The sequence below is a fragment of the Mus musculus genome, chromosome 1 (genome assembly GCF_000001635.26).
Source record: "Mus musculus strain C57BL/6J chromosome 1, GRCm38.p6 C57BL/6J".
NCBI lineage: Eukaryota > Metazoa > Chordata > Mammalia > Rodentia > Muridae > Mus > Mus musculus.
Genome location: NC_000067.6, coordinates 131,164,839 through 131,180,407, shown reverse-complemented (window position 1 = coordinate 131,180,407; position 15,569 = coordinate 131,164,839). Strand labels below are relative to the sequence as shown.

The following is a 15,569-nucleotide window of genomic DNA, read 5'->3' as shown; positions in this document are numbered from 1 at the left end:
GTTACAACCTGCACAGGGCAAAGCCTGTGGGAAGGATTTCATTTGCTTTGTGGAAATAGGGCTGGCATGGGGGTGGGTGTCAAACACAGAAACTGTGTTCAGGCCCCACCTAGTTTTTCCTAAGGCCCAGTAAGCTCAAACTCTGGGCTCTACTAGACATAGACAGTTTTGAACCACCTTTCTCTCCTAAAATGCTGACTTCCTTTCTCCAAAGGGGGTCTAACCATGTTAGACTCCTGGCAAAAATGTTGTCAAATCAGGCAGAAATCTTCCAAGCCCAGAATACTTGGGATGCGGTCTTTAGGGAGTGATGGAATGGAGGAGAGGCTCAGAGTGGGGTTGTTTTTGTTGTTTGGAGGAGTTGGGGGGAGAGGGGGGGGTTGGTCAATGGAGTCATGGAAGACCAGGGCAGATAGGGCTCTACATTCATTTCAACCAGGACAGCTCAGGGTGGTCTCGAGTCTACAAAGGCGTGTTAGTGAAGGGTGCACTGAAGGCTGTGCTCTCTGCGGGCCGCAGGCCTGGGGCTGGGAGAGTTGGAGCAGCTGTCGTCTGCACTCTGCTGTGCCAGCTCCAGAACTGCTTCCCCCACTCTCTCTCTCTCTGTGGACCATAGGTTCTTATTATCTAGTGTGGGGATTAGACCAGGCCCACCGTGAAATCCTCCCTTGTGCTCAAGGAGCTTGGAGTCTCAGTCCTTTCTCCCAGCGGAGGCTTCAGCCTGACCAGCTAGAGCCAACTGAGAGGTGTGCAGAGTATGCTCGGTATACTGGTTCATGAGAAGGTGGGCAGCAGGGTGGAGCTTGAAACCTGACGTCACACAGCTCATGAGAGGTGTCCTCCACCTGCCTCTGGGGAGCACGTCCAGCCCCAAAGTGAAGACCTCAGCTGCAGCTGCTCTTCTATAAACACAGGTGTATCCTCAGCTGCGGCTGCTCTTCTATAAGCACAGGTGTATCCTCAGCTGCTGCTGCTCTTCTATAAGCACAGGTGTATCCTCAGCTGCGGCTGCTCTTCTATAAGCACAGGTGTATCCTCAGCTGCGGCTGCTCTTCTATAAGCACAGGTGTATCCTCAGCTGCGGCTGCTCTTCTATAAGCACAGGTGTATCCTCAGCTGCTGCTGCTCTTCTATAAGCACAGGTGTATCCTCAGCTGCGGCTGCTCTTCTATAAGCACAGGTGTATCCTCAGCTGCGGCTGCTCTTCTATAAGCACAGGTGTATCCTCAGCTGCTGCTGCTCTTCTATAAGCACAGGTGTATCCTCAGCTGCAGCTGCTCTTCTATAAGCACAGGTGTATCCTCAGCTGCGGCTGCTCTTCTATAAGCACAGGTGTATCCTCAGCTGCTGCTGCTCTTCTATAAGCACAGGTGTATCCTCAGCTGCGGCTGCTCTTCTATAAGCACAGGTGTATCCTCAGCTGCAGCTGCTCTTCTATAAGCATAGGTGTATCCTCAGCTGCTGCTGCTCTTCTATAAGCACAGGTGTATCCTCAGTTGCAGCTGCTCTTCTATAAGCACAGGTGTATAGGCTGGGAACTCCAGGAGATTCCGGGACATGACCATTTGTGGCTGATGTGACCATTGTGTACGGTACACAAATGTCATTCGTGATACCCGCCCCTTCAGCTGAAAAGTGTACTTGGCTGGCTCACTGTGGAGCAACAGCAGAGCCCTGAGACATGTCAACTTCTAACCATTTTCACTTGTTTTCTCCTCCTCCTCTCATAGTGGGATGCCTTTTCCATTCCTGAACTCCAGAACTTTTTAACTATCCTGGAAAAAGAGGAGCAGGACAAGATCCATCAACTGCAAAAGAAGTACAACAAATTCCGTCAGAAACTGGAAGAGGCATTACGAGAGTCCCAAGGGAAGCCGGGGTAACCAGCCGACTTCCTGTCCTCTCAGTGCCCTCCAATTTATTTTATTGTTAATTATTTTGCAACAAAGAGTTACTGTTAAGACACCTCTGGTGGTTCCACCAGTGCCTGCCCAGCAGTTAACAGATGTGGCACAAAGTCTCTTCCACGCAGTGTCTATGCAGGGTTCGATTCCTGCTAACCCACCACACCATGGCTCTGGAGAGCTTCCGCCTGGGATCAGAACTCCTGTGGAATGACCAGTGTTTCCCTGCTCAGTCTGCTGGCCTCTCAGAAACCAAATAGTTGCCTCTCTGGTCACCAAACTCCAATCAATCACCAGCCGGCAAAAGGAAAGAAAGGTTTCAGAGCCTGTGTGTTCTTTCTCTGGATTTACTCTTCAGTTCCTCTTTTGGTTTGTTTGGTTGGTTTTTTTTGGCCACGTATAGTATATTTAAGGATCAAATGTGGCATATTCATTCTAGCTAAGTCCTTGAAAGCAGGAAAATGCTCATGAAAGGACTGTCCTTGCCCCAAGGTGCCTCTTCTTCTCTAGTACTAGACACTCAGGGTCAGCCTGAGATTTCAAGAGGCTACAGCCTGACCAGGCCGTCTCTTATTACCCAGCAGGCTGTGTGCATGCAAACCCAAAGACATATATGCACATCTGTGTGGTATTTCAGCATGTCTCTGTCCAATGTTTGATATGTTAACATTTGAATTTAATGCTGTCCTCCTTATGGGTTTCTACCAAAGAGAAACCAGCCACTTATCAATTTTAGTTTCTTGCTGAGCTGCCAGAAAGTATTACAGAGAAGCACATCCAAGCTGTCTGTGGCCTACGCCTGCAGGGGGTGGGGGGCCTGAATCTCCTTGGCCTTCAGTTCCACCTCCACCTCTGGCTTTAGGGTCTCCAGCTGTTGCCTGAGTAGTAGCTTTGATTACAGTGGTAAAGTCCTCCAACTTGGAGTCCTTTCTGGTGGGAAGCATGGTCTGCTCGCAGCACAGCACTGAGCAGACCCGTGGGCCTGACTTCCCTGGTGACTTCAGTGCCTTTTTGTTTGCAGAGAAAAGAGTGGGGCACTTTGCTTGAAGCTCTCTGCTGGCTTGCCCCTGGCAGGAAGTGGACAATGGTGCTATAGAGCCAAGGACACAGCCTCAGAGCACAGGGTGATTGATGATCAGCCTCTTTCCCATCAAGCTTCCCGGTCAGGCTTTGACTTTGAAGATGCGAGGTTACTAGACTGCATTGACAGCATCAGATTATGACTCCAACTCTTGAGTAGTTCAGACTTAAAACCAATCAGCCAGAGTAGCCAGGACTGCAAAGACACTCAATACAGATGGAGAAAAACTTGTCCCTTTAAAAGAGGGCCAGTGTTTCAATTGAGCCTCCAGAGGAGACCACTTTCATGTTGTGCTTGCCTTTCCATACCCTTTCCTCGGGTTGTTTTAAGCCCAAGCTTCTCCGTGTAGCCTAAAAAGTTCCCTACCAGCCCAGGCTGAAGCCACACTGCTCCCGTCCCAGAAGAACGCCAAATCCTTGTCATTCAAACTGTGCATCGTTTGCAGAGCTGCAAAAAGCAACATGAGCTAGCGACTCTGAGGTTGTGCACGCCATCAGCCCCTTGGCTGCCTGAGGTCTCATGCCCAGCCTTACACCTCTCTCCCTTAAGAAGCCCCCGTCCTGCTGTGTACTACAGGGGCACGTGGAAAGTCATTCCCTTCATCCTGCATGTCTGTAGCGTTAGGAGAAGGCATGGCTCCTGCTGCAAACACTGTGAATGCTGCTGAGAACGTCCCCCCATGGATGGCTTTTTATTTTTGACAAGAAAAAAAAATTCATGTATTATATATATATGTATATACACATAGAGGCATATAGCTATATATACAGAAAGGCGTTTATTCAGAAAATGATGGTAAGATTCAGACTTTAAAGCACAGTTAGACCCAGGACCTGTACTGAGGGTTGAGCCTCTGGAAAGCATGGAGTTCCTGACGTCTCAGAGGAGTCTAACTGCTGGTAGTGCCTTCTATGGTTGTATTATTGCTCTGTATGTGTTCTTTTCAGGATATTTTCTTTCTAAATGTCTTTCTATGTTTTTTAATGAGTAATAAAAGCTTACTGTAAAAACAAGTCACGATGGAATCGTCCTTGCTGAACGTCAACATCTTCTGGAAAGTGGGCTGGAGAGAGGAAGACTGAGGCAACTGCAGGTACATTTCTAGACAGAGCCAAGCTTTCTTCTCCAGTAAGCTAGAGAATGAAGGCTACCATTCAAACGCTTTTGAGAAAATTGTCCACACAGTAGAGGGTACTGCTTCTGGCTGCCTCTTCTCCATCTCTGCGGTGCTGGACGGGGAGGGGACTTACAGCTTTCTAGATACAGAGGTAAGCAGCACTTGTCCTTGGAATTATCTACAATGATGATGTGAGTGTGGGTCACTGATGACTTCAACTGCAGAGGGCTGGACTGGTCCGAAAGCAGCCTGCATTTTGGCCCCGCTGATTTCCAGCACGGAAATCTTTTAAATTCAAGAAACAGCCACATAAAGTTAACTAGGGAAATCACCACCTACCTTCCAGTGCTGCTCATGTATCACGCATGCATGGGCTCTCCAACTTACTCAGTTCTGCCTCTCTTCACCAGGCATCCTTAAAATTAGTCAATCACAGGGCGGGTGAGGGAGCTCAGTGGGTAAAAGGTGCTCACTGCCACGCCTGTGGATCTGAGTTTGATCTCTTGGGACTATACAGTGAAAGGAGAGAGCTCGCTCCCACAGGTTTTCTGCTGACCTCTTCATGCATGCTATGGCAAATGTGCACCATGTGTATATACACAGTGTGTGTGTGTGTGTGTGTGTGTGTGTGTGTGTGTGTTTGGTATAGCCCTAGCTGTCCCAACACTTACTATGTAGACCAAGCTGCCCTCACATCAGAAATTTACCTGCCTCTGCCTCCCATGTGGTGAGATTAAAGGTAGCTACCATTATAAAGGTATCTGGCTTAGACCGTAACTTTTTAAAGGATTAGCCCACATCCAACTTCTGCCTAGCCTGGTCCTGCACATCTTGTACTAGGGTCAGCCAGGGGGATCTGCCTGGCCCCCTACTACATGCATCATGCCCAATCCCCAGATCTACCCCAGTCCCACATCCACTGAACCAGCCCAGCTTGGTCATTCCTGACATACAGCCTCCACCCACCCACCAGGCTTTGGCCCACCTGCCCAGACTTAGTGCCTATCATCTTGGCTCCATCTTCTTACACAAAAACTAATACCAAGTAGAAAATGTGAAACCTGAAACTGCTGGAAGAAACATAGGCTGGCTCCTGCAGATACAGGTACAGAGAAAGGACTTCCTGCATAAGAAACTAAGGCAACCAGCTAAGGAAATCAAGTGAAGAGGAAGCCGACAGAATCTTTGCCCAATCCCCTGGCAAGCTACACATTGAATAGAGAAGTAAAATCCAGAATAAAAAAATCAAAAACCAGAAAGTTAAAAAAAAAAACCCATTTTTAAAAACTGGGCTAAGGTGCCGGGTGTGGTGGCGCACGCCTTTAATCACAGCACTCAGGAGGCAGAGGCAGGTGGATTTCTGAGTTCGAGGCCAGCCTGGTCTACAAACAGAGTGAGTTCCAGGACAGCCAGGGCTACACAGAGAAACCCTGTCTCAGAAAAAAAGAAAAAAAAGGGGGGGGGGTAAGGAACTAACGAGGTTTCTCAAAAAAGAAAACAAAAATGGCTAATAAATACAAAGAGAACTCCTTCCAGTCTGACTCTGCTTCACCCTCTTACACATCTCCAGGCCACTCACAGCGGGGAGAGGAAGGTGATTCAGTGCTGATGTAGAAACTGCCCAGCACGAGCCTGGACAGACACAGGCACAGCAGAGGGCCACTGAACCACAGTGAAGAGCAAGCCCTTCACAGATTTTGCATCTCAAGCAGGGAGCAGAACTTACACAGCACGGCCCCTCCAAGAGCACGCAAAACAGGAGAGGGCAGTGAGACGGGAGAGGGCAGCACAGTGCTTGACAAGGGACACCTGTCATTCCTGCTCCCTCGCTGCTCCTCAGGCGCAGATGCCCTGTGCAAAGGCCTGGCTGTAGCAGGGTCCTGCTAGAGTGAGCTCCTGCAGGGCACTTACACGTTCCACATGTGCATGTCCACGTAGACAGAATTCGTGAGATTAAGGCGTTCACTTCTCAGTGAAAAGGACTGTTCTTGATTTCAGAGCAAGAACACTTCTTTCTTTTCCTTCCTTCTTCTCTTGCTTCCTTCCTTTCTTTCCAGGTCTAAAATGGGTTATTTGGTAGACAGTAGATGAACAAGCCTCTTTTATCTCAGTGTTTAAAAAGATAGGTATATATAATTGCACAGCTCTTACTACTGTCTCCACCAAGAGCCCTAGACAGAGAAATGACCTGCACAGACCAAAGCAGAATGAGGGATGGCTTTAAACACTGCTGGCGTCCGCTGACTCGTTTGTGATCAGAAGAACACATGGTCCTTCCTTGTGCAGTTATTTTAGGAAGTTCCTGAGTCCTCTGCAGACTGACTGAAGAGCCTGTCCAGGAACCCAAGCTTAAGACGCTGGGGCTAAGGGAGACATTTTTCATCTAAGCCTTCAACGACAGCAAAGCTACCAACCATCTTGGCATCACACCACAAACTAGCCATTGGTGGCAGCGTGCTGTATACAACTGGGGAAGAACAAAGGTCACATAGAAACCCATGTTCTGTGTTTTTGTTGCTCTTATGTCTACTGGCTTAAAATCTGCTGCAGCTTAGAGTTAATTCATTTTGTTGCTGTGAGTGACAGCAGAGAAATAGCCAGGCTGTTTTCCAGGGGACAAACCCTACACAGGCAGGAAGGAACAACAGGGCAGGGCCTAGGAGGTTAATTGGGTTGTAGGAGCAGTAAGCAGGAGCACTCTGCCTGCCGCACTCTGGATGGGCTGCCCTGCTCCTATCATACTGCACCAACTAAATCACAGAAACCACAGGACATTTTCACTAAGGAAAACAGAAGAGCGATTCCGATTTAGATTAGAAATAAAAGCTTTCAGTAAAGAATTACAGTTTTTATTTGCAAAAGCCAAAACTGCTCGTATCAGTTACCAGCTCAGAACCTGGGTTCCCATGGGGTCCACTGCATAAAATGAGTCTGTCACTTCTTGCCAGGTTTGGGGGCCTTTTCTAGGCCTTGGATGTATTTTCCAGGGAGCCGATACTCTTCTACAATCCAAAAAGAAAATCTTCAGCGGAGCCTGGTCTCAAGTCCCTACTGCCCGTCCGTCCCTGCTTCCCATGTCCTTTGGGCCCTGTAACCTCCTGCCCCTCCCTATCCTGCTGTCCCTGTTGTTCTAATACATGACACGCCCTCCACATCCTGTTCAAGCTCATCTCTGGCGACAGACACCTTCTCAGTTGGATCATTTACCACAGAGGTTGAGGTATATTTTGGTCATTTATACCTGCTGGCTACATCTAGATCCGTGGTTCTCAACCCTCCTACTGCTGTGACCCTTTAATATAGTTCCTCAACTTGTAGTGATTCCCAATCATAAAATTATTTTCATTGCTACTTCATAATTGTATTTGCTGCTGTTATGAATCATAATGTAAATGTCTGTTTTCCCTGGTAGTCTTGGGCAATTCCAACGAATGGGCCGTTCTAGCCCCACAGGGATCACAGTCACAGGCTAAGAGCCATTGATCTACATGTACTGAGTGAAAAGGCCTGTCTGTTCAGGTGCATTTTCTTCTACTTTCTTCTGTCTCTTCTTAGTCCCGAGCCACCACATGGGCTCTTCACATACAGGAGTTCAATGATGGACGTGAATTGCTGTGGACTGTCATAGGCATGAGATAACTCTACTTATTATGCATGTGCTATGTGCCAGTTGAGACACAATGTCTATCTCAAGTTCTATTTTGCAGAGGGTTCAGACATTACAGAAAAAAATTAGTGTCTGATTAGACACTAATCAGAAACATCAACACAATTGAGAAGCACCAATGCTGGTAAGTGTTGCCACTGTCAAAGGGAAATGGGCATTACCCCTGAGCTGAGCCAGTGAGCCTGTGAGGACAGACAAGACCAGGGCTATGAGGCACACAAGGCAAGGAGACAGCAGGCAAAAGCAGGGAGATGGAAGTGCCCGGGGTATTTGTGAACAGTAGGAAACTGGCTGGAGCAGCGTTAGGATGTGTTAGGAGGAGGGAGAGAGCCTGCAGGAAAACCAAGGCAGGCTAGGAGGGGCTTGTTCCTGAAGGCACAAATAAGACACAAAGGCTCTATAGGGAGAGTGACAAGATTATATTTACTTTAGAAAGCTGACTGAGGCAGAACTTTGGAGGACTTAAATGAAGGACAAAGAAGAGGCTAAAGACCCAGAGGGAATCTAAAGAATTTTGGCTCTAAAGAATAAAAAGATTCAGAGCCTGGCTACAGTACTCAAGAGTTAGGTGAGTTCCAGGCAAGGTACTGAGTTTCGCTGGACCTCAGTTTTCCCATCTGCAATACAGGCAACAGTCCTGCAGCACAGTTATAAGCAAGGGGATCCCTGTCACAGCACCGCTGAGCTCCAGGCACTGCCGGGGCTCACCACATGATTTCTAGAAAGGGAAGATCAGAAGGAAAGCTAAGAATATGTACGCCGCTGGAGAAGAGTGATTCTGAGAGCTCTGGTACAAACACTGGTTTCATCTGCTCACTGCTACAAACTCGTGAGTCTGTGTACACAGGAATGCACAGATATTGCTCCTTGATGAGGTCATGTCCCATTATACACCCATTGTAAGCTGAAAATAGGGTAAACTGAGGAGCTGGAGAGATGGCTCAGCAGTTGAGAGCATCTACTGTCCTTCCAGAGGATCCAGGTTCAAGTCCCAGAATCCACCTGTTAGCTCACAACTGCAGCTAACATCTAAAACTCCAGTTTCAGGGGATCTGACGCCCTCTTCTGCCCTCTGAGGGCACCAGGCACACACATGGTGCACAGACATACATGCAAGCAAAACACCCATGTGCAGATAAAATTACTTTAATTAAAAGAGAGAGAAAAAAAATGTGGTGAATTGAGAAGGCACATAATCCAGCCAAGAGGGGTACACCTTAGCTAAGTGCTCAGCATAATGTAGTGGTCTGCTTGTTTCTCCACTACAGTCACATGACTGGTAGGGTGGGGGTGGGGAGACACTCTTGCTGCTGCTACCTAGCATTTCATTGGACTGTCTAGCCAATGCTAGTTCTGGAAGAGAAAACCTGAAGTACAGTTTCTATGGATTGTCTATCTCTTGCACCACTGTGAAGTAGACCCACTATAAAGACTGTATAGACACAGTTAGGATGGTTAGACTCAAATGAGTCAGAGGCAAGAGCGTTGCTAAGCCACCCAATGTGTCTTCTCAGAAGGGCTACTCACCAAGCAGTAGCTGGCCAAGGTGGTGGATCTGGTTTCCCTGGACCTGCACCTGCAGACTGTCTTTGGCCCCAGGGGCAGGAGAGACGATGGTGCTTGCCTGACATCGCTGCTGGAGAATGGCGGCCACTGAGCACGGATCTAGACCATAGGTCTCCAAGTTCCGGACCACAGTCACCTGAGGACAGGAAGCTGACAGTGGGTGTTGTGGTATGTTCTCAACTCTAAGGACCTGTTGGCAGCCACTTCACCCATATTCCACGATGATTCTCAATCCCTGGAACTCTGGTGCCTTTCTGTCTGAATAGTTTATACTTTCATGTTTCTAAAATGACCTTCATTACCTCATTCAATATATGTGTTAGCAGATATTCTATCTTACCTATGACATATATTTAAGGGTTTCTAGCCATGGAGAATTTAAAATATAAGTAAAATAGAATGGTGCCAAGCATGGCGACATACACGTTCAATCCCAGCACTTAGGAGGCAGAGGCAGATGGATCTCAGTGAGTTAGAGTTTGAGGACAGCCTAGTCTGCATAACAAGTTCTAGACCAGCCAAGGCTATATTAGGAGACCCAGTTTCACAGTTAGCGACGGCACAACAGTGTGATGGAATACACACCCATTCCCAATCTCACCAGTTGTGAGCTCACGGACAGTCTGAGTTTACTCACACCCATCCACTCCTGGCTCCTACACAATTTTATAGCAAATCCGACACTTACAATCATTTCACACACAGATATTTCAGTATGTATCAGTATATATCAGTATATATCAGATATTTCAGTATGTATCTCCAAAGGCTAAGGACTTGCTTTTTGTTTTTAAAGACCGAGTCTCAAATAAGTCTCTCTGACTGGCTTCAAACTCTCTTATAGCCCAGGCTGGTGTCTAACTCCGGGATTTCCCTGCCTTTGCTTCCTGGATGCTTAGATTAGAGGCAGGTACCACCAGGCTGTGTGAGATAAGGACTGTTTTAAACATAAAAGCAAAACTATTACCTCAACTGAAAAAGAAACTGACGGCTGGGGAGATGGCTCTGTGGGTAAAGGTGCTTGTTGCACAAGCCTGGCGACCTGAAGGCAGTGCCTGGGAGCCACATAAAGGGAGATGGAGAGGAGCAACTCCAACACGTTGACCTCTGACTTCCACACATGCACTGAAGCATGCACGCCGCCCCTCCCCAACCCCAGTAATGGTGATGACAATGTTGATGATAATGATAATAAAATGTTTTGTACCTGACAACAGTCCCTTAAGATCACATAGCTAGTCAACAACATGGCCCTTTTCCGTTATTAGCAACAAATAAAAAGTGTGACATCAGGACAAAAAAGGAAAGCATTGATGCTGTTTAAAGATCACACTCAGGGTCCGAGGTGGCTCAGAGGTTACCAGCACTTGCTGCTCTTCCAGAGGACTTTAACTTCATTCAATTCCCAGGACCCACAAGGCAGCCCACAGCCTTTTAACTCCAGTTCTGAGGGATCTGATGCCCTCTCTGGCCTCTATGGAAACTGCATACATGTGGTATCCAGACACACATGCAGATAAAAAACCCACAGACACAAAATAGAAATTAATAAATCCTTTATAAAAATAGTAATAAAAACCATAATCTAGCCAGGCAGTGGTGGCTCACCCCCTTAATCCCAGCACTCGGGAGACAGGCAGGTGGATTTCTGAGTTCGAGGTCAGCCTGGTCTACAAAGTGAGTTCCAGGACAGCCAGGGCTATACAGAGAAACCCTGTCTCGAAACCACCTCCCCCCCCAAAAAAAAAACCAAACCAAACCAAACCAAACCAAAACAAAACACAGAAAGCCAGTCTCCTTTCTGATGCATGAGACCCTGACTGCATCTTCCCCAACAAGTGGTCAAAAAAAAACTCTTCAAACCAAAATAAAACAAAAAACAAACAAAAAACCTTCACTTTCAGACCTCCAGAAAGCAACGCATCATTTTATGAGACACCAACTTCAGTTTTGGACAGTTCTATTACGAGTAAAAGATTCGGTCTTTAGATACACAAGAGCATTTGGTATAATGCCTGGCATGGGGTTGTTGCTAATCAAGACTAACATGCATGGTTCTCCTTTAGGGGCCACTTCCTGCTAAGTGCTTAGCCTACACACAGCCTTCATTTGACCACTGAAGAACTCACATGGCAAGTATTACCTCTCGTCTTCACAGAAGGAAACTGAGGCACTAGAAAGTTCAAGAAGGTGCTCAAGAAATGAGAAAAGGCCACCCTGGAGTTCCAAAGCCTCAGCCCAGAACCGTGCGTTCTGCCAAGTTCTCTGTTTTGAGCCCAAGCCTGGGCACTCAGGATCTCTGCCTCTGTCTCTCCCCTCTAGCTGTACAGACTAAGGGGGCTCCTTTGGCAGACAGAGGACGACAGTATTCGACACGTTTTGAGGGCAGCTATGATTTGCTCCCTACAGTTTCATGTTCACAAGACACAATGTTTACAAGCCGTTTTCAATGAGCAAGACCCAAGAGGCAGACTGTAAGAGACAGAGGCCAATAAAGTAATGTCAAGGAAAAAACCCACACTAAAGTTGTATTCACTTTTCAAACAGGCTCTAGCAAGTTTCTTAGTCCACGTTTCCAGAAGCCAGGAGGGAGTGGTGTAATGACACCTCTCACCTAGGACCAGTGCAGGCACACAGCATGCTCTTCCAATGCAAAGCCTCCAATCACATCAGAAAAATCAGACCTCAGCAGGGAAACTAAGCTACCATTCCCAAACACTGGATCTTTCTTTTCAGGGTGGTGGTAGGGGTGGAACCCAAGGTTTTAGCGTAGGCTAAGCAAATGCTGTGACTGAGCTGCACAGCTCCCAGCCCCAGTAGACTTTAAATTACCTTTTTATTATAGGTCTTCAGTGCAAGGGTGATATCAATTGGACAGAGTTTCCCTTTCTTTAGAATGGGTTCCTGGCCAGGAAATGTTACTTGGTAGGCAGGCTGCATATTTTTCAAACACCTAAAATGAGAATTTGAGTTATAAATAGATGAAGGCAACAGACAGCATCTCTCTGCATCCTACAACCGTGAGCGCTGGGTGCAAGTCTTTGCAGCACACGGATTTGTAACCGGCTGCAGGTTACAAGCACTGACACCCCCTGGGAAACAGAACCACAGACCAAAGAACTCAGTGTCTCAAAGCTCCTCAGAGAGCTGACATCCACTGACTCCGAGACGGGAACATCAGTGACTTGCGCACCTGGACCTCCTGGGAATCTGCTGCCCGCTCTGAGGAGATTACTGCTTGTCTCAAAGTGCTCCCTACCAGCTTCCAGCCTCCACACGCTGTTTCACATGAGTCACATAGTCTAGCAATGCAATCTTTACGTAGGCGTGTGTATGAAGTGAATGCATGCATGTCTGTGTGTGCGTGTGGATGAGTACAGGCATCTGCATGGCATGGTGCACCCATGTGTGGAGGTCAAAGAGCCACCTCAGGAGTCAGTCCTTACCGTTCACTGTTTAGAAGATGGTCCCTACGCTTTCTCAGCTGGAGACACTAGGTTTTCTGACCCATAAGCTGCCTGCCAGGGATCCTATGTCTGTCTCCATCAATAATAGGAGGACTAGGATTACAGAGGTACCCCTGGCATTACCTGGGTTCTGGAATTACTTGGGCGTTTATGCCTCACCCACTGAGCACCTCCCAGCAATCTGTAATCATAATAATGTATCTGCATAGAACACTCAGCTCTACAGCAGCTCAGGCCTGCACCCAGCGGCACAAATTCATGGCCAACTTAAGCTATGTGGTGAGCTCGTCTCAAAACAAACAAAACAAAACACAAAAACAGACAGAACACCCTAACCCTTTACTAGACGAGGCTCCAGTAGACTCAGAGACACGTGGCAGGATAATCTGCATGGACTTGGCACACTTTGCTGGGTCCCAATATGAATTATTGTCAGCTATGGTTCTACAGAAAAAAGTATCAAGAATCTTTCCTTTGAAGACAACTCCCCAGCCTTAAGTAACTCTTTTATTGAATTCTTTTTTTTTTTTTTGGTGTTCCAAGACAGGGTTTCTCTGTGTAGCCTTGGCTGCCCTGGAAATCACTTTGTAGACCAGGCTGGCCTTGAACTCAGAAATCCACCTGCCTCTGCCTCCCAAGTGCTGGGATTAAAGGCGTGCGCCTTTTATTGAATTCTTATTATTTCTAGTTAATGTTTCTTTTCTCTCTTTCATGTTCTTTTAAGTCATAATGGCTCAAACTGTCACCAAAGCTCTCCTTATCAGAATTAGACAAGCCTATGTTTATGGAAAGAAAGTCAGACATAAATAGTGATGATTTGTATGGGCAGAAGGTATGTATGTACTTGGTGTGGATGTCTGTGGATGCAGACATGTCAAGTCCCAGCCTGGGTTCCTCAACCACCTCTACCTCGTATTGAGGCAGAATCTGTCATTGCACGTGAAGCTCATCAGCCCAGCTGAGCTGGCAAGTGAATGAACCCTGTTCCCTGTTCCCGGACAATGTGGTTAATACGGACTCTGACACAGCTGGCTGTTACAAGGGTACTGGAGAGCTGAACTCAAGCACTCATGTTTCTGCCACAGGTCCAGGCTAAAGATGGTGGGGACCGTTGTGAAATTCTGTGGTAGATGCTAAGGGCAGTGGTGCAGGAAAGTTGAAAGGGACTCCTGGTCCCTGTTACCTGGTCAGGAGACAGTCCCATGGGAGCTTCGTGACCAAGTGCTGCTCATTTTTCTCTAAGATGCAGTCACATAAGATAGGATCCAACTTCACCAGACTAAAGGGAAACAGAGGCATTAGGGCAATTTCAGACTCGACCATTGCAACTAAAGTGATAGCACCCATCACTTGTGCCCTCTACGCCATCCAGATCACTGAGCTGTGGGACCAGAGGCCATCGGGCAGGAGAGCCCACCAATGGGAGGACAAAGAGGAGTAAGTGGTGGAAGAACATATGGAAAGGAGTAACCTGCCGTGCGTGGTGGCACACGCCTTTAATCCCAGCACTCAGGAGGCAGAGGCAGGCAGATTTCTGAGTTCGAGGCCAGCCTGGTCTATAGAGTGAGTTCCAGGACAGCCAAGGCTATACAGAGAAACCCTGTCTCGAAAAACTGAAAAAAAAAAAAAAAAAGGAAAGGAGTAACCAGGAACCAGGACTCTTGGCTCAGTTCTTCTATGTGACCATAGCTTTCAAGGCTTGATTCAGTCAACAGGCTAGCTAGCAAGGAAAAAAGGAAGGATGTGTTATTATGGTCATTATCATAATGTATGGTCAATGTATACATGGACTGAGCTGTTACATAACACCCCAGAGACCCATATAGCTAAAGGAAGAACTTAGGGCTAGTAGCATGCCATCTATAGCCATTTATAAAGAAAAGTCATAGCAAAAAGCCACAATGACTTTGTTTAATACTTTTTCAAAGTTGCATTTTCCCTGACAACAGCCAAATGCACATGAACATCAGGGGCAGACATACGTGAGATGTGTGTATGCAGCTTATGGACCATGCTGACGCCATGTGATTGATCTGCATCTCAGGCAACAGCCCATGGTTTGCAAACCCTGAATCTGCCTGTTTCTAAGCTGCTGTAATTGTCTGTTCTCCTTTCCAGACTCCTCCCCATCCTTTGATTTTAAAATTCTTACATTTATGTATATGTCTCTGTGTGTACAGGTGCACAATGCTAGGTGCACAGGTGGAACAATTTGCAGAAGTTGGTTCTCTCTACCGTGTGGGTCCTGAGGGTTGAACTGAGCCAGTCAGACTTGACAGAAAGTGCCATTACTCACTGAGCTATCTGGCCAGCCCATTCCCTGCATCTTTTACTGTCTGTCTGTAAAGATGAAGCCCCGACCAATCAGAGTCCATCCTGATGCTCATGTCACTCACTTTCTGTTGTCTGCATCCACCAGTCTGTTTCTCTTGGCATAGTCCGTGATGATCTTTCGGACCTCACTGCCCTCAAGGGTGCTCCCCTTCCTAGGAGAGAGAAGTAACCAGAGGTTAGTTAGTTCAAGCTGGACCTGGGGTCCAACTGCAAACAGTCACACTCCCTGATTAGCAGGGCACTTTCCTTGGCTCTTGCCTTCCTTTTCTGCTTTCCCTAAGGGAGGCAAGCAGGGCTACATGAAATGCAACTGCAGATTGAGAGGCCTAATCTCTCATTTACCTAACCCAAAAAGCCACCCCCAGGAAGGGAGGTGTGATATTGCACTTAGAAGGAAGGTGGGTAGGGCAGGTGTGCCAGTCACAGGAAAACA

General features: G+C 47.3%; 2 protein-coding genes across 16 annotated transcripts in view; one reads left to right on the top strand and one right to left on the bottom strand.

Annotated features, from left to right (window-relative positions):
* Rassf5 (Ras association (RalGDS/AF-6) domain family member 5) overlaps positions 1-3,998 on the top strand; it is a 68,769-nt gene extending 64,771 nt beyond the window's left edge. For all 3 annotated transcript variants that reach the window (NM_001313731.1, NM_018750.4, NM_001311094.2), the window contains one exon: positions 1,731-3,998. Coding sequence is in view for 2 of the 3 variants with exons in the window: in NM_018750.4 (NP_061220.2) it covers positions 1,731-1,883 (153 nt within the window). In the remaining variant the exon portion in view is untranslated. The remainder of the gene's footprint in view (positions 1-1,730) is intronic.
* The window catches only part of Eif2d (eukaryotic translation initiation factor 2D), a 34,488-nt gene that overhangs the window by 7,252 nt on the left and 11,667 nt on the right, over positions 1-15,569 (bottom strand). For 3 of the 13 annotated variants that reach the window (XM_011247929.2, XM_006529165.3, XM_006529167.3), the window contains 4 exons: positions 15,199-15,288; positions 13,986-14,081; positions 12,168-12,288; positions 9,297-9,471 (listed from right to left, as the gene is read on the bottom strand). In XM_011247929.2, coding sequence (XP_011246231.1) covers positions 9,297-9,471; positions 12,168-12,288; positions 13,986-14,081; positions 15,199-15,288 — 482 coding nt within the window. Of the gene's footprint in view, position 1; positions 1,809-6,245; positions 7,105-7,783; positions 8,488-9,296; positions 9,472-12,167; positions 12,289-13,985; positions 14,082-15,198; positions 15,289-15,569 lie in introns of those variants that run through there. The other 10 variants (XM_006529166.2, XM_017318536.1, XR_003953306.1 and 7 more) reach the window with 7 other exon arrangements.